The following is a 19,207-nucleotide window of genomic DNA, read 5'->3' as shown; positions in this document are numbered from 1 at the left end:
TCAAATTGTGGTGGGCGGCACGTAGTCACCATTATGTCACTATGACTCGTCCATAACCATATAAGGACTTCCCAATGCAGCTACGCCCAAATATGGAGTGTGTTGTCTAAACTCAATGTGTTGCCAATGGCATCAGGCGCAAACAAATGAGTCAGCTATGTGGGCACAAAATGAGGCATGTAGCCTACTGTGGGTATATACTGACGACATCCGAGATCTCCATATATGGGCATAAAAGTGAGAAAGACTGACAGATACAGAGATCTCCATATATGAGAATATTGGTCAGATCGGCGGTGCATAGAACTCTATGCCCAGGGCTTTTTTTTTTCGCCCTGTGGCAGATTCGTCTGGTTTCCAGGCTAAATCATTCCGACATGCACTGAATATTAAGTGGTGAATATTTCTATATGCATTCACACACACACACACACACACACACACACACACACACACACACACACACACACACACACACACACACACACACACACACACACACACACACACACACACACACACACGCACACACACACACACATACTGGTTTTTGTGGTTTGTGGGGACCAACATTTTTTTCATCCCTTGTGGGGACCACCCTTTCTAAAGGTTATACAGCTATGAAAAAAATCAGGTAAAACAACTATGGCTTTGTTAGCTTATACACGACTTTAAATATCAGAATTGATGAAGTAATATATGGACCATGCCATATGGGGACTTGTGAAAAATCTGGTTAACATGGTTGATGGGGACCTCATTTGAATATCATTTAAATAATTCACACAAGGTCCCCTCTAATGTGATTAATGGGGACCTTGCAACAAGTGTAATTACTAACTAGTAAAACGCCCTGGGGCGAGAGGCAACCTTGAGTCGTTTTTATGTATGGATCTCCAGTGTTTGATTAGGTCATCTGGATTGATGACTACAATAGGTCCATATATGGGCATTCCCAGATATGGGCTTAATATTAATGACATGGACTTGATATTGATGGCATCAGGGATCTCCATATATGGGCATAAAGGGGAGTCCTACAATTACTGATGCCTCTATCTCCATATATGGTATCTCCATATATGGGCTGTATTGCTATGCTACATACATATGTAGATGACTGACGTCTGACATGCATAGATGTCTGATGTCATATGGATTTATGACTACAATATGTCCATATATGGGCATTCCCAGATATGGGCTTAATCAAAATACTGATATATCATTCAGCTTTAATTCCAAACGGGCAACTTCAGTCTATAACTTAATGACTAGTATTACAATGTTATTGCCTTCTTTCATGTCCAATGAATTTGTAATTAAGTTATTAAGGTAACATACCATATGAATCCATTTGGGAAAATAATAATAATAATAATTCAAAACCATAACCAATTCACAAATAGCTAAAACATAATTCAGTTTTCCAATTAAAAAATAGCCAATCTACAAGCTCAAAACGTGTCAAAGCACAACACATTTTGAGCTTGTAGACTGCTATTTTTGCTATTTTTGACAGTATATGCATTGTGACCCCCTGGAGTGACTGAAAATATAGTGGCCCTCTCCATCATCAAAGTTGCCCAACCCTGACATAGATAATGCACAATGTTGACATAAATAAATGACACATAAATTGTAGAACAACAATTTTAATTGTACAAGCGAACAAATTGGTACTAATATCCTGACTACGCCACCTCCCGCTTGTTGAGGGGGCAGGAGGAACCCCTAGAGTGTAAACTTTGACCAACTTCCCCTTTAACAGGAACAATGTACGAGAGGCATTTGTGGAAAATGTAACAACTTTATTTATATATAACTACACAGTATATATTAAAAATCACACCCGTGTGAACTGAGTGGTGTAAGGTCTGTCTGACGTAATGAAATCATGTCTGACGTAATGAAATCACACCCGGATGTGATTTCACAACTGGCTTTTTTTGTGCAGAAAAAATGAGCATGGTTGCTATGTTCACCCTGTTCACCCGGGTGTGATTTAATTACGTCAGAAATTATTTTGAACATAGCAACCATGCTCATTTTTTCTGCACACAAAAGCCAGTTGTAGGAGTGGTTTACACCACTCAAAAGGTTAGGGCAATACGTCAGTGAGGCAGATAAGATAATAAAGTGACAAGTATATAATTAGCTCAAATACATTTGGGGAAAGAAAGGGGACAGGCCTAGCACGAAAAACAACTTATTTATTGTGCAATACAACAATAAAATCAATACAAAACATGCAGTGCAGGGGGTTAACAAATACACACCAATAAAACCCAAAGGTCCCACAGTGCAGTCCCAACAGGAGAGGAAAGTGATGTGTTCAGCGGGGTGGACCCGGCCTTTAACACTAGCATGTCTGAGAGGTAATTTTGTCCATCTCAGAATTGTTTTACATCTGAAACATTTTCTAAATATGAATTTAAGCACATGCTACTTCTGTCTGATTTGACTTCAGACATGCTAGTGTTAATGTGACGACCCTCTCCTACCCTGCCTAACTGGCTGATTGGCAGGGTGGAGTTGGATCGTCAGTGAGATTGGACCACACCTGAGTCTGGTGTGTCCCACGCCTATATAAGTGTCAATCTGCCTTCACTCCTGAGTCTTTTCTCCTCTCTACTGGTTTGTTTGTGTGCCTTGGTTTACACCTTACAACACATACACTCGCACACATGCATTGCTTACACACTGATGATCATTCATATTTACTGACATCTTATACTTGTGATTTAGTTAGTTAACCTTTAAATAAATATATTTGTATACACTTTTAACTGTGCCTGTGTCTCCCTTTTGTTGCAATCATGAGTCAGATTGTAACATGGGGGCTCGCGTCTAAGTTGGTAGGACAAAATTGATTCCTAGAATGTTTGAAAATGGTTGGTTGGTTGTTAGCACTTTGGTTTGGTCATCTTTCAGTCCAGGAATTTGGGCCTTGCAGGGGTAGTGTTCTCCAGTGGTGAGTACCAGTACTACCTGTTAAGTGCTAAAATAATGGGAGATACAGATGCAGTTTAGACATATTCAGTGTGTAACTGGTTTGGTTATTGGTTGATATTCTAATTTTGAGAAAATGAGTTTTTCTAGTTTCATGAAGAGGGATTTTGATACGTGCTTGTCTCCCTGGTGGTGCAAGGAAGTGTGGAGCTTTTCCCTGATAGGTTAAAGAAATGGGGCCTCGATAGGGGGACTCATTTGTTTATTTTTGCTAAACTGTTTGTTATTTTTGTGTGTCTTCCGTGCGGCTCTGGGGGCACATCCATGGCTTTGAGAGGGTTGCCATTTCATGGTTGCCCAATCTACCCATCGGGCTCAAGTGCATAAATACCTCCCGCCAGTAGGACACATGAAGACTAGGGTGAGTTATCTAGGTGGGGGAAAGCTCTGTCTGTCTTTGAGTCTTTATCCTTGTATCCACCAGGGAGGGAGCATTTTGCAATGGTTGCTACAGTACTTGTATGGGGAGGAAGATTTGCCTATGGTGAATTAAGAACCTGAACTTCCCTTTTTTTATCTTGTTTTTTTTGTTTTTTGCATTGGCTCAAGTAGTTTGGACAGGTAAATTGAGTTTAGGGGGTTCAGCTACTCTCCAGCTGTCCTCCAACATAGCCATAGGGCCACGAACCTTGTGACCAAACACCAGGTCATTTGGGCTGAAACCTGTACTTTCCTGGACTACCTCTCTAGATGCTAACATCAGCCACGGTAATCCCTTCTCCCAATCTTTCCCCAATTCTGTGCAGTAAGAACGCAACATGGACTTTAGGGTTTGATGGAACCGCTCCAAGGCCCCCTGTGACTGAGCATGATAGGCTGAAGCCATATTATGCTTAACCTGAAGCTGCTTGAGAACTTCAGCAAACATACGGGAGGTGAAATTTGAACCACGGTCGCTCTGGATGACCTTCGCGATCCCAAAAACAGAAATGAACTGTGTCAAAGTTTTCACAACAGACTTAGTGGTTATGGTTCGAAGTGGATAAGCTGCGGGGTATCGGGTTACTTGACACATAACCGTGAGCAAATATGTATGGCCCTGCGTGGAACGAGGCAACGGCCCAACACAGTCGATAATGAGATGTTCAAATGGTTTCTCCACTGCAGGGATTGGACACAGTGGAGCTGGTTTAATTGACTGGTTGGGCTTACTCGTCAACTGACAAGTATGACACTTTTTGATGTAGGCAGAAATGTCACGCTTCAAATGGGGCCAAAAACAATACCGCAACACCCGGTTGTAAGTTTTCCTTACTCCCTGATGCCCAGCAACATTATTATGACATGTTTGCAACACCAATGACCGAAATGTATTAGGAACCACAAACTGAAAAATTGGATCCCCATCTAGAGCTTCTGCATGTGGAACCCACTTACGAAAGAGCAAGTCCTGTTGCACAAAATACCCATGCGCACTACTGTTAATTTTGTCAACCGACATGGCTTTGTCAAACAGCTCTTGCAAGCTAGGATCATTTTTCTGTTCTACAGCCAAATCCCTACGTGACATAGATTTAAACTGCTCAGGCAAACTCAAATCAACCAGACCAGACCTCTCGCCCTGATCAACACTCTGATTCTCATTTGAGGCGGCCATGGCACGTGTAACAGCGCAAGCTGGATACACCACTGCACCATCAGATACACTGTCCTGCTGAACATCTCCAGGCCACTTCCTGGTAATTACATTTGGTACTAGTTCAGCCCAAATTCGTTCCCCACAAAGGTCGTTACCCAGGATGATGTCCACCCCTGCAACCGGCAACTCCGGTCTCACCCCCATGTGAACCTCTCCATTTACCAACTCTGAAGTGAGGGACATCTTATGGATTGGCACGGGAAACACAAACATGCCCATTCCCTGGATCAAAATGCTCTCCCCTGTATCAGTCTCAGTTGTAAACGGCAACACTGACTCTCGTACAAAGGAATCTAGTGATCCACAGTCTCGTAGCACCTTCACTGGTACTTGTTTGTCACTTCCCATCACAGACACAAAACCATTAGAAATGAATGGCAAGTATGCATCAGCAGTTTTTGGCTTCAAGAGCGCACTCTGCTGTCCTAAAGGCAAAGCCACTGGGCTGAGTGAATTGGCCAGTGCCACCGGTTTAACCTGTGAGCTGGTAGACCTGTCCTTAGATTTGAGGACCGGACACTCACTTTTCCAGTGTCCTGCAGATTTACAATAATGACATACACCCACTGATTTGTCATGTGTACCTTGTGTGACCCTGCTGTCGGCCGTATTTCTGTAACCCTCTGGAGCACCCTTTACACGAGGAAATGTATTGAACACATTCTCAGTAGCATGAGCACTGTAACTATTCTTGTGAATTAACACATACTCATCTGCCAAAACTGCTGCCTCAGTTGCCGTTTTTACTTTGTGCTCAGTGATGTATGTAGCAACATTAGACGGTAGAGTGTTCTTAAACTGCTCCAAGACCATGAGGTTAAACAATTGTTCAAAATTCTCAACCTCAGATGATGAACACCAGCGCGAAAACTGTGTACTCAATTCTCTGACAAACTCCACATGTGACTGTTTGTCCTGTTTCCTCCAGCCCCGAGCCCTCTGCCTGTAAGCCTCTGGGACCATCTCGTATATTTTTAACACTGCCTCTTTAACTTTTGCATAACTCCTAGAGTCCATAGATGTTAACGCAGCAAATGCCTCTTGTGCTTTCCCTGTGAGTACCGACTGCACCATTATAGCGCAATCTGCGTCCGTCCAATTTTGCGCCTCTGCAATTCTGTCAAATAAGAGAAAGAAGGTGTCAGGATCCTTTTCATTGAACCTGGGAAGGAGCCTCAGGCTACTGCCAAAGTCCATAGATTTGACACCTCCTCCCCTTTCAGTATTACCATTATTCAATGCATCTGCTGATAACTTTCCCTGTTCAATCAACTCTAGCTTTTTGCTTTCCAAGTCTAATTTGGCCAATTCAGTTCGTTGTTTCATTTTTTCTAATTCCATCAAATGTTGTTGTTTTAAGATCAAAAGTTCTTTTTTCCATTTGAAATCAACCTCTGAATTGACCTCATCATCCTTGTCTTCAACAGGCTGCAAAATGCCCTTGTCTACCAAACCACTGATTAGACTGGCCTTCATTGCTGCCTTGAGCTTTTCTGTCACTGTGATGTCATAATGTTTAGCAATGACCAATAGCTGATCCTTCGAACAAAGATCGAGTAACCCCACTGACGGAGACTTAATAAACTTATCTGTAGCTGAACTCGAGTGACGCGAGGTTAATTCTATTCTGTTCCATTCTATGCTGTTGTGTGTGCTCTGTAACAGCCTGCCAGTGCGCATGTGCAGTTCCTTGCTAGGGAAGAAAGGAAAGATGTCGCTTACGAGCTTCTTACCGGCTCCGACCCAGCTGTCACAGGACCAGTTGGAGGCAGAGGAGAGACTTCGGGCCCAGAAGTCCTATTCCAATGCCCTGGTTTCATCCCGCAAAGAACCCCCACCATACTTGCACAGGAAGGGATGGACACCTCGCGCACTCGAGGACTTTGGCGATGGAGGAGCCTTCCCAGAGATTCACATGGCCCAGTTCCCCCAGGAGATGGGCAGGAAGAAAAAGACGTCAAATGCCCTGGCGGTGCAGGTGGATGCAGAGGGAAAAATCAAATATGATGCTATCGCTAGACAAGGACAGGGCAAAGAAAAGGTGATCTTCAGCAAGTACACAGACCTGCTTCCCAAGGAAGTCCTAAACGATGAAGCCCCAGAGCTGCAGAGGCCTGACGAGGACTCTGTTAAAGATCTGACAGAGAAGACACGCCTTGCCCTGGAAAAGCAGGTGTCTCAGAAGATTGCTGCGGCCATGCCAGTGAGGGCCGCAGACAAACAGGCTCCTGCACAATACATCAGATACACTCCATCCCAGCAAGGAGTGGCATTCAACTCTGGGGCCAAGCAGAGAGTCATCCGCATGGTGGAGATGCAGAAGGACCCTATGGAGCCTCCACGCTTCAAAATCAACAAGAAAATTCCCCGCGGACCACCATCCCCCCCTGCCCCCGTCATGCACTCACCAAGCAGAAAGATGACGGTCAAGGAACAGCAGGAGTGGAAGATTCCCCCTTGTATCTCCAACTGGAAGAACGCTAAGGGTTACACCATACCTCTTGACAAACGGTTGGCCGCAGATGGTCGGGGTCTTCAAACGGTTCACATTAATGAGAACTTTGCCAAGCTGGCCGAGGCATTGTACATCGCTGACAGAAAGGCCAGAGAAGCAGTGGAGATGCGTGCCCAGGTTGAGAAGAAGATGGCACAGAAAGAGAAGGAAAAGAAGGAGGAGAAACTGAGGGAGCTGGCTCAGATGGCCCGAGACCGCAGGGCGGGCATCAAAGGTCACGGGGACAAAGCAGGTGGCGAGGAGGGTGAGGCCAGGGAGCGTGACGAGATCCGCCATGACAGAAGGAAAGAGCGGCAGCATGACAGGAACATCTCCAGAGCCACCCCCGATAAGAGGTCAAAGCTGCAGAGGGACCAGGACAGGGACATCAGTGAGCAGATTGCCCTTGGAATGCCCAACCCACGGACATCCAGCGAGGCCCAGTACGACCAGAGACTGTTCAACCAGAGCAAGGGCATGGACAGTGGTTTTGCTGGCGGTGAGGATGAGACGTATAACGTGTATGACCAGCCATTCCGTGGCGGCAGAGACATGGCCCAGAACATCTACCGACCCAGCAGGAATGTGGACAAAGATGCATACGCAGATGACTTCGACACACTCATGCACAACAACAGGTTTGTTCCTGACAGGGAGTTCTCAGGAGCTGACCCCAGCCAGCGACGGGAGGGGCCTGTGGCCTTTGAGGAGGATCCCTTCGGGCTGGATAAGTTCTTGGAAGAGGCTAAGCAGCACGGAGGCTCCAAGAGGCCCTCCACCAGTGGCCGCTCCAAGGACGATTACCATGACAAGAAGCGCAGGAAGGAGTGATGTAGGAAGGTCAGGCGACGAGGTCCAAGAAAGTGGATGTACGTCTTGTTGGCGCCCAGTGAGAGGGGTGTTGTCGTCGTGTGGGAGTCTCTTTTTAGCAATATGTTTGTATATACAGTATGCATGCATAGCCTAGCATAGCAAGGTTACACTGTAACAGAAATGGAGAGAAAGCTATTAAAGAGAAAGAGATAGATCAGACAAAGAAAGATACAATCTCCTGATGTAGCTTTTTCAGTTAAATCTCAAGAATATCAAAGAGATGCCAGAATCAGATTTAAACTAGAAAAAGTGCCCTTCTGGGCACAGGTCTCCACCAGGAGGATAGGAATGTGTGTGATTTTTAGCAAAATGTTTAGGAGTAATATAAACATGGTGTGTGTGTGTGTGTGTGTGTGTGTGTGTGTGTGTGTGTGTGTGTGTGTGTGTGTGTGTGTGTGTGTGTGTGTGTGTGTGTGTGTGTGTGTGTGTGTGTGTGTGTGTGTGTGTGTGTGTGTGTGTGTGACGCGGCTTGGCCTGTTGTAGCGCCACCATGAGGCTGATTAGAAAACTGTCAAGTGGCATTTCTTCCTCAGCCTAGTGGGAATATGCATGCACAGTTTCACCGCAATTGGACGCTGCGTTGAGTAGTTGTGGTGGTTTGTAGGCTACAAAACGGGTACAAAGCGGGCTACTCCTGAAAAGTTTAGAAGCCAATCGTAGACAATGAGGGTGGATTATGAGAAATCAAACAAACCCGTCTTGATCACATGGAGACTATGGAGAGCATGTGTACCGTTGCGTGAAATTTGGATAAAATATGAAGGAGTAATATCAGAAAATGTGTTTTAAATATGTCGGCCTCCTGGTGGCGCTATAAAGAGCAGATGTGAAACTTTCCAGGCAAAGGTTTTTCCTTGGCCTCTAGGGAGTGTGCATACAAAGTTTTACACAGATCCGTGCAGTTAGAGGTAAAAACACTAATCGGCCATTTATAGCGCCACCATGAGGCTGAGTTGAAAATGTTCACGTGGCATTTCTTCCTCTGCCTAGTGGGAATGTGCGTGCACAATTTCACGGAAATCACACGATGTGTTCATGATTTGCAGCATTTTGTTTGAAACTGAGCACTCCTGCGAACTTTGGAAGCCAATCTTAGCCAATCAGGATGGAGTCTGAGAAATCTGAAAGACCCATTTCGTTGAATGGCTCTAGAGAGACTGTACCAATTTGCGTGATGTTTGGACAAAATCTGTAGGTGTACTGTCCAAAAACTTGTTTTGCACAAAGCGGCTTCCTGGTGGCGCTATAACAGGCCGTTCTGGAAATTCTGGGTGGGGCAGAGGTTCATCGTTGGCATCCAGGGAGTGTGTGTGCAAAATTTGACATCGACCGGGTTAACGGTGCCGGATATTAGCTGTTCACAGACGGACACACACACACACACACACACACACACACACACACACACACACACACACACACACACACACACACACACACACGGACGGACGGACGGACGGACGGACGGACGGACGGACGGACGGAGTGCAAAACATACTCTCTCCCCATGCCTTCGGCCTGGTGGAGACAATAATACAAGTAACATGTCATATCGTGGTGCTGTACAGCTCCCACAGTTTTTTCTTTGATGAAAGAAAACATTTTCTTATTTTGACATCTTGTGAGACATTATGTGACACTGCTACAGCTGAGGATAGATACAAACAACCTTTATATTGCTGTGGATTTGGGGAAATAAAAGCACACATAGTGACATCCCAGAATGCATATAGAAATATTCACCACTTAATATTCAGTGCATGTCGGAATGATTTAGCCTGGAAACCAGACGAATCTGCCACAGGGCGAAAAAAAAAAGCCCTGGGCATAGAGTTCTATGCACCACCGATCTGACCAATATTCTCATATATGGAGATCTCTGTATCTGTCAGTCTTTCTCACTTTTATGCCCATATATGGAGATCTCGGATGTCGTCAGTATATACCCACAGTAGGCTACATGCCTCATTTTGTGCCCACATAGCTGACTCATTTGTTTGCGCCTGATGCCATTGGCAACACATTGAGTTTAGACAACACACTCCATATTTGGGCGTAGCTGCATTGGGAAGTCCTTATATGGTTATGGACGAGTCATAGTGACATAATGGTGACTACGTGCCGCCCACCACAATTTGATTGTGTAAAGGTCTGCCGTGCCGTCTTGCCCCCAGACAGACATGTCTAAACGACACCGTCTAGATTTGGGTGACGATTACTCCTCCACCAAGAAGAGATCTGATGGGAGAGAAAAGAGACCGCGACAGAGACCGCGAGGATCGCTCCAGGGATAAAGACCGGGACCGAGACAGAGACCGGGACATAAAGCCTTCCAGTGTTTCATCAGCTAACAGTGTGCCAGTGGGGCTGGTCATGGCACCCAGTCTCAAACAGATGGCAGTGAACCAGCAGATCAACCCATTCACCAACCTGCCACACACCCCGCGCTTCTATGAGATCCTGAAGAAAAGGCTACAGCTGCCCGTATGGGAGTACAGGGAAAGTTTCAATGACATCATCACACGTCAACAGAGCTTTGTGCTGGTTGGAGAGACGGGCTCTGGAAAAACGACACAGATTCCCCAGTGGTGTGTGGACCTGGTGAAAGGGTTACCCGGTCCTAAGCGAGCTGTAGCCTGCACGCAGCCCAGAAGAGTGGCCGCCATGAGCGTGGCTCAGAGGGTGGCAGATGAGATGGACGTAATGCTTGGACAAGAAGTTGGCTACTCGATTCGATTTGAGGACTGTAGCTCGGCCAAGACTATATTGAAGTACATGACGGATGGTATGTTGCTGAGGGAGGCCATGAATGACCCGTTGCTGGAGAGATATGGCGTGATCATTCTGGACGAGGCTCACGAGCGAACTCTTGCCACAGACATCCTGATGGGAGTCCTAAAGGAGGTGGTCCGACAGAGAAAAGATCTGAAGGTAATAGTCATGAGTGCCACACTAGATGCTGGAAAATTCCAGGTGTACTTTGACAACTGTCCCCTGCTGACAATCCCTGGGCGTACACACCCTGTAGAGATTTTCTACACCCCTGAGCCAGAACGGGATTACCTTGAAGCAGCTATTCGTACTGTCATTCAGATCCACATGTGTGAGGAGGAGGAAGGTGACTGTCTTCTGTTCCTCACTGGTCAAGAGGAAATTGATGAGGCATGCAAACGGATCAAGACGCGGTGTGAGACGCGGCTTGGCCTGTTGTAGCGCCACCATGAGGCTGATTAGAAAACTGTCAAGTGGCATTTCTTCCTCAGCCTAGTGGGAATATGCATGCACAGTTTCACCGCAATTGGACGCTGCGTTGAGTAGTTGTGGCGGTTTGTAGGCTACAAAACGGGTACAAAGCGGGCTACTCCTGAAAAGTTTAGAAGCCAATCGTAGACAATGAGGGTGGATTATGAGAAATCAAACAAACCCGTCTTGATCACATGACTATGGAGAGCATGTGTACCGATTTGCGTGAAATTTGGATAAAATATGAAGGAGTAATATCAGAAAATGTGTTTTAAATATGTCGGCCTCCTGGTGGCGCTATAAAGAGCAGATGTGAAACTTTCCAGGCAAAGGTTTTTCCTTGGCCTCTAGGGAGTGTGCATACAAAGTTTTACACAGATCCGTGCAGTTAGAGGTAAAAACACTAATCGGCCATTTATAGCGCCACCATGAGGCTGAGTTGAAAATGTTCACGTGGCATTTCTTCCTCTGCCTAGTGGGAATGTGCGTGCACAATTTCACGGAAATCACACGATGTGTTCATGATTTGCAGCATTTTGTTTGAAACTGAGCACTCCTGCGAACTTTGGAAGCCAATCTTAGCCAATCAGGATGGAGTCTGAGAAATCTGAAAGACCTGTTTCGTTGAATGGCTCTAGAGAGACTGTGTACCAATTAGCGTGATGTTTGGACAAAATCTGTAGGTGTACTGTCCAAAAACGTGTTTTGCACAAAGCGCCCTCCTGGTGGCGCTATAACAGGCCGTTCTGGAAATTTTGGGGCAGAGGTTCATCGTTGGCATCCAGGGAGTGTGTGTGCATAATTTGTCATCGACCAAGTTAACGGTGCCGGAGATTAGCTGTTCACAGACGGACGGACGGACACACACACGGACACACGGACGGACGGACGGAGTGCAAAACATACTCTCTCCCCATGCCTTCGGCCTGGTGGAGACAATTAAGGAGCTACGACGATGCGCGTTCCAGACGCCGAGGACAACGTGATGGCGGCGCGGGCGCAACAACGACCTTCGTGAACGGACAGCAGCAGCAGATGTGGTGTGCTACAGGTGCGGCCTGAAGGGGCACTTGGCCCGCACATGCCGACGCAAACTGTGGCGTACACTGCAGGAGCACCACCCACCAAGACACGACCTGCTCTGGGTAGGGGCTCTAATAGGGCTTCCTCCTTCATTGAGGTGGATGGGGCTTTTATCACTAAGCCATATGACATAGCTCAATACTTTAACAACTTCTTCACCAGTAAAGTAGAAAGGTTAAGAAAGGATATGTCTTGTAATGATGTGCATTGTGTTTCCTCTATATTAGACAAAATTATGAATAATAAGTCCTGTATGTTTAGTTTTGAACCCATCAGCTCTGAGGTGGTGGAGAAACTGTTACTTTCAATACACAGTGAGAAGTCTGCAGCCCTGGATAACCTTGATGGCAAGTTACTGAAGCTCGCTGTACACCTGGTAACTAATCCAATTACTCACATTTTTAACCAAAGCTTGATGTGGGGGGTGTGTCCACAAATATGGAAGGAAGCTAAAGTTATTCCAATACCAAAAGATTCTAAAACAAACATCACAGGGGTTAACAGCCGCCATATTAGCATTCTGCCAATTCTTGCTAAATTAATGGAAAAATATGTCTTTAACCAAATTCAATCATATTTCTCTGAGAATGTATTGAATACTGACTTTCAACACGCCTATAGAGATGGGCTTTCTACATGTACAGTACAGCAATGACACAGTTAATAGATGACTGTCTAATGAATGTGGATTCCAAGAGACTAGTGGGGTCTGTATTGTTAGATTTTAGTGCCGCGTTCGACATTATTGATCACAATCTTTTGCTTGACAAACTTTCATGTTATGGTTTTACCTTATCTGCACTAAGGTGGATAAAAAGCTATTTATCCAGCAGATCACAGAGAGTATACTATAATGGGAGTCTCTCAGACACTAAACATATTCACTGTGGAATTCCACAAGGAAGTTGCTTAGGTCCTTTGTTGTTCACTATATTTACAAATGACATGCCACTGGTCTTAGACAGGGCCAATATAGCCAGGTATTCTGATGACACTACTTTGTATATGTCTGCCACTAATGTGGAAGATCTGTCTGTAGCTCTCAACAAGGAACTACAGAACATATCAGAGTGGGTGGTGAACAATAGGATGGTCCTGAACATCTCAAAGACTAAATCCATTGTATTTGGATCACAGCATATGCTCAAGTCAAAACCCAAATTGAATCTGAATCTGAGCGATTTAGCAATTGAGCAGGTAGATGAAACAAAACTACTTGGGGTTACATTAGACAGTCATCTAACATGGTCTACTCATATTCAAAACATAACTAAGAAAATGGGAGGGGGTTTGTCCATGATTAGGAGATGTGCTGAGTTTTTAACTCCAACATCTGCTGTCCAGGTCATCCAGGCACTAGTGATATCCCACCTTGACTATTGTCCAGTTGTGTGGTCCAATGCAGCTAAAAAGGACCTTCGTAAATTACAAATAGCCCAGAATAAGGCAGCTTGCCTTGCCCTGAACTGCAATACTAGATCTAGTACACTGTTAAATCATCAGAAACTGTCATGGCTGTTGGTGGAGCAGAGATTAGCTGCTAGTCTGGCTGGATTTTTTAGGAACATTTGTTCAAATAAAAAACCAAAATGCTTATATAAAAATATTCATTATACCAGTGATAGACACAGACATAATACCAGACATGTTGCAATGGGTCGATTTACAGTGCCTAAGCCAAGAACTGATGCAATGAAGAATACAGTCATGTACAGGGCAATGACTTTCTGGAACTCTCTACCAGTATGCATCACAGAAATTAAGGGTAAAAAGCACTTTAAGAAAAGACTGAAGGATTTTCTTATATATATGGCGAAATTGTAATTCTGTTTATGTTAATATACCAGTTAATGTAATCTAGAGTGAATGCACTAACCGTAGTTATGCTTTAATGTATTTACTTTTTGTTTTTTTTGTTTTCTTTCTTTTCTTTTGTGATATCTGTAATGTTGTAATGTTTTTTTGTATGTATATTATTCTGTGAGGACCCCAGGAAGAATAGCTGTTGCCAGGTGCAACAGCTAATGGGGATCCTAAATAAACTAAACTAAACTAAACCTGCAGGAGACAGCGCCGAGACGACGCACGGAAGGTTTCCGAGGAGGCGACAGGTGACAAGGAGGAGGATGAGTACGTGTTCCGGGTGCGAGAAGGAACGGCAGCGGAGTTCCAGCCAAGCCGGGGTGTCGACGCGAGGGGCCTGATGGTTGACTGCGGGGCAACCACGCATATTGTGACAGACCTTGACAAGTTCAAGCGGTTCGATGAAAACTTCCAGGCCGAGTCGCACTGTGTTGAGCTGGCTGATGGCACAAGATGCAAAGGCGTAGCAGAGCGCCGAGGGGATTCAGTGGTATCTCTGATGGACAGCCGTGGCCGCCATCTCAAGACGACGCTGAAACGGGCGTTGTACATTCCCTCTTACCCACAAGACATTTTTTCGGTGAAAGCGGCTGTAGCATTATTAGCCATATTAATAAAGCGTATAGTGGATGGTGGTCACAGCAATGAAACGCGTGGCTCATCGATAGTTTCAGTCAGGAATGAATTAACATTTATTTGCGCATGCTCAGGTAGAGTTAGAACACAGTGTAGATGTGTGCACGCAGGCACGTGATGACGTCAACATTGCTTTGCATATATGTAATAGTCAACACCCCCACTCAAAGACATGTTCACAGTTCCCTAGAATAAACAATGAAACATCACATCACTCTCCAAACAAATACCCAATAAATCCTTCAAACTTAGCCTTTGTCAGTGGCTTGGTTAAGACATCAGCAACCATCTCTGTGGTAGGACAGTATTCTATTGCTATCTTACCATCGGCTTGTGCAGACCTAATAAAATGGTATTTCATGTCTACATGCTTGCTTCTTTGACGGCCAACTGGGTCTTTTGATAGAGCGATGGCTCCCTGGTTGTCCTCATATATTTTAACTGGTGTATGCTGACTACCTCTATCCATTTCTTTTAGTAACTGTACAAGGTATATGCTCTCGTGTGGTAGCAGCCAGAGCCATATATTCGGCTTCACAAGTAGATAGAGCCACTGTGGGCTGCTTCTTACTTTTCCAAGATATAACTGGACCACTCTTAGTTAAGCTAAAGCAATAGCCTGTTGTGCTCCGCCTATCTTGTAGGTCTGCTGCCCAGTCAGCGTCACTATAACCTTCAAGTTTTAGGTTATTCTCTCTCTTCTTATAGCATAACTCGTGATCGATAGTTCCTTTCAAATATCGTAACACTTGCTTTGCTGCAACCCAGTGCTGCTGTTTAGGCTCTGATAAATGCTGTGATAGTTTACTCACAACCCAACTCAAATCAGGCCTGGTGCTTGTCATTTGTCACTTCACCTTCAGTGTCAAAGTGTAGCTTTTGATCACATGGGGTTGACCTTGGTTTGCAGTCGAACATACCAAATCTCTGTAGCACTTTTTCAATGTGTCGCTTTTGACTCATTTTGACCTCTCCTTCACTCTGAGTGAAATCAATCCCAAGAAAGTGCCTTATTTTTCCCATATCTTTCATTTTGAATTTCCCTTTCAACATTTCTTTCACCTCACTGAGCAAATCATTGTTGCTGGCTGCAAGAAGCAAATCATCCACCCATATTATCAGTATGACTTTGCCATTTTCAGATTGTCTGCTATAGACACAATGATCTGCATCATTTTGTTCAAAATCATTTTTGGTAAGATGATCATGTAGTAGCCTGTTCCAATTGCGGCCCGATTGCTTCAAACCATACAATGACTTATTCAGTTTACAGACTAGGTGTTCACCTGTTTTTGACTCAACTTCAAAACCTTCTGGCTGCTCCATATAAACCTCATAGTCCATTGGAGCGTGGAGGTAAGCAGTTTTTACATCCATCTGATGTATGATGAGGTCCTCCTGTGCTGCAACCTGCATCACTGCTCGTACAGAAGTCATATTTGCCGTGGGTGAAAAGGTTTCCTTATAGTCAATTCCCTCTACTTGACTATAGCCCTTAGCTACATATCTGGCTTTATAAGTCTCAGACCCCTCTGGGCTTTCCTTTACCACATAAACCCAACGGCCCCCCACTGCTTGTTTATTCTCTGGCAGTGCAGTCAAAGTGAATGTTTCATTTTCTCTCAATGAGGTCATCTCCTCCTGCATTGCCTCAGCCCAACGTTTTGACTTGTTAGAGCCTATGGCCTCTGTGTAGGTTTTTGGTACACCATAAGCAACCCTGTAGAAATAATCTACATCCTCATTTTCTTCCTCAGATTTAGCTTTGCAATGATAATCCTTTAAATATCCTGGAGCTCTCCTTTCTCTAGTGGGATAGCGCTGTGCGCTCTCCTCCTGACTCCCATAAATATTTTCACTTGTCTCAGACTGACTAGCATCATTTTGGATAGTATCATTGAGCTGTCTCTGACTCTGGTTAGTAGCTCTTGTCTTTGCAGGTGTTATAGGTATATAACTCTCATCATTCATGTCAAGATCTGTCTGAGTTTGGCTATCCACACTGCTCTTTGTAATGAACTTGACTAATCTGTGTTTCATTACCTTCCTTGTCTCAGGGTAATAAACCAAATATGCAGGGCTGTATTTATCGTATCCTACGAAAATCCCCTTCTCACACCTTGGGTCCAATTTCTTTTTGTCCTGCTTGTAAGCATAGCATTCTGAACCAAAAATTCTCATATTAGACAAGTTAGGTGTTTTTCCAGTAAATGCACAATATGGAGTTTGTTCTAGACGCTTACAATAACACCTATTACGGGTCTGTGCTGCTGTCTGCACAGCATATGTCCACAGCTGTTTGGGTACATTACTCTCCAGTAGCATACATCTAGACATCTCAAAAAGAGTTCTCCAACTCCGTTCTGCCGTCCCATTCTGATGTGGGGAATAGGGTGCACTTTTCTCATGCCTTATACCATTCTTTATCAATAAAGACCGATACTCCTGCCCTGTATATTCCCCACCATTATCCGACCTCAGGCATCGAATCTTCCCATGGGGGCAGTGTCTGCTATGAATTTCTCTGTTGCTTTAACAGCGTCACTTTTTGACTTTAGAAAATACGGAAATATCATCCCACTATAATCATCGGTGAATCCAATAATAATAATAATACATTTTATTTATAACACACTTTACATTTGAAACAAATCTCAAAGTGCTACAACAAGAAGAAGAATAAGAAAAATAATCTTAAAATAATGCATGATTAAATAAAATGACTAAAAAAAGCACATTTCATGGTATACTGCTAAAAGGATTAAAAGCACACCGGGCAACTAATGGTCCAGCTGGCCAAATGCCTTGTTAAAAAGAAATGTCTTAAGTCCCCTTTTAAAAGCGTCCACGGATTGTGGTGCTCTCAATAGCATATCTGTAGCCGTCATTATCTGCAGGCTCTATTGGGCCAGCTAAATCTGTATGCACTAACTCAAGAGGGGCTTTTGCCCTGGCATCTGCCTGCCTGTTTCTGTGTTGAGTAAATTTGCCCTGTGTGCACACCTCACAGTTTAACTTAGCCCTGAAACATGACTGCCATGATAATCATCATGACAGTCATGACGCAACTGCAGCCTGTTTTACGCGATCGCTACATTTACAGTCCAAACGTGTATATAAACATTCCGTTTTCAAATATAAAGTACTCACAATTTGTCCCACGGGTGTTAGAGATTTGTTGGTACAGCGATTAGCATTGCTGCATCCCGCGTTGTTTAATAAAAAGCATTTTTATCCGAGCTGCTTTTTTGCCATTGGCTTTCAACTACGCGCCCCTATCGGTCGGGAGGAGTGTGGCAGTCTGAAACACTGGGTGTGTTCGATATAGTCACGCTGACAGCACTGCCAATACAGACTAATAGGCGAGTGCGCTCCCGGTGTGCAACTTTGTATTTCCCAAACGAACCCCGTTTGAGAAAAGTAGCCGGGGAGCTCGGATAAAAATGCTTTTTATTAAACAACGCGGGATGCAGCAATGCTAATCGCTGTACCAGCAAATTTTTAACACCCGTGGGACAAATTGTGAGTACTTTATATTTGAAAACGGAATGTTTATATACACGTTTGGACTGTAAATGTAGCGATCGCGTAAAACAGGCTGCAGTTGCGTCATGACTGTCATGATGATTATCATGGCAGTCATGTTTCAGGGCTAAGTTTAACTTAGCCCGTCTCCGGACCCCCCGGGTTGAGCTCCTTTGGACCCCTACCACGTAGGGTCCGGTATCTCCGGCTTCAAGCGACATGGGATGCAATCTGACTTTCCCTGATTTACCCCTCTGCTGCGGTGTGGGTGTCACGCTGACATATTCCAAAAGAAGCATATGAACGCTATAGGAGACAACGAACCTTCTGACCCCCCCCGCGAACGGCTCAGAAGCCGTTAAGTATTTTTAATGTTTGTACGACCGTTTTGGCAGCTCTGAAATTCTCTCTTCGGTCCCTCCTTGTTGACATCTCGGTTGGCTAGCTGCGCCTACGAGGCGCGTAGGGAGGCGCAGCTAGCCAACCGAGAGGCTGGAGGCGGTACAATGGGATGTCAACAAGAGAGAATTTCAGAGCTGCCAAAACGGTCGTACAAACATTAAAAATACTTAACGGCTTCTGAGCCGTTCGCGGGGGGGGTGAGAGGGTTTGTTGTCTCCTATAGCGTTCATATGGTTCTTTTGGAATATGTCAGCGTCACACCCACAGCGCAGCAGAGGGGTAAATCAGGGAAAGTCAGATTGCATCCCATGTCGCTTGAAGCCGGAGATACCGGACCCTACGTGGTAGGGGTCCAAAGGAGCTCAACCCGGGGGGTCCGGAGACGGGCTAAGTTTAACTGTGACTTATCCCGTTTCCCTTTGATTGTCATCCCATCA

At 44.8% G+C, this 19,207-nt stretch overlaps 1 protein-coding gene across 1 annotated transcript; it reads left to right on the top strand.

Moving 5' to 3' along the window:
* The first annotated feature begins 6,346 nt into the window (after positions 1-6,346).
* On the top strand, positions 6,347-8,093 carry LOC306922931 (SNW domain-containing protein 1-like). Its single transcript, XM_079500848.1, has one exon. The coding sequence runs from the start codon at positions 6,363-6,365 to the stop codon at positions 7,974-7,976; it is 1,614 nt and encodes a 537-aa protein (XP_079356974.1). The 5' UTR covers positions 6,347-6,362; the 3' UTR covers positions 7,977-8,093.
* Positions 8,094-19,207: the final 11,114 nt, after the last annotated feature.

Source organism: Electrona antarctica, assembly GCF_951216825.1.
Source record: "Electrona antarctica genome assembly, chromosome: 5".
NCBI lineage: Eukaryota > Metazoa > Chordata > Actinopteri > Myctophiformes > Myctophidae > Electrona > Electrona antarctica.
Note: the sequence above shows the minus strand (reverse complement) of the source record. Positions and strands in the feature narration are given on the sequence as shown.

What these genes read in the sequence shown, in the direction of transcription:
- LOC306922931 (XM_079500848.1), top strand. Translation starts at nt 6,363, where the DNA reads ATGTCGCTTACGAGCTTCTTACCGGCTCCGACCCAGCTGTCACAGGAC.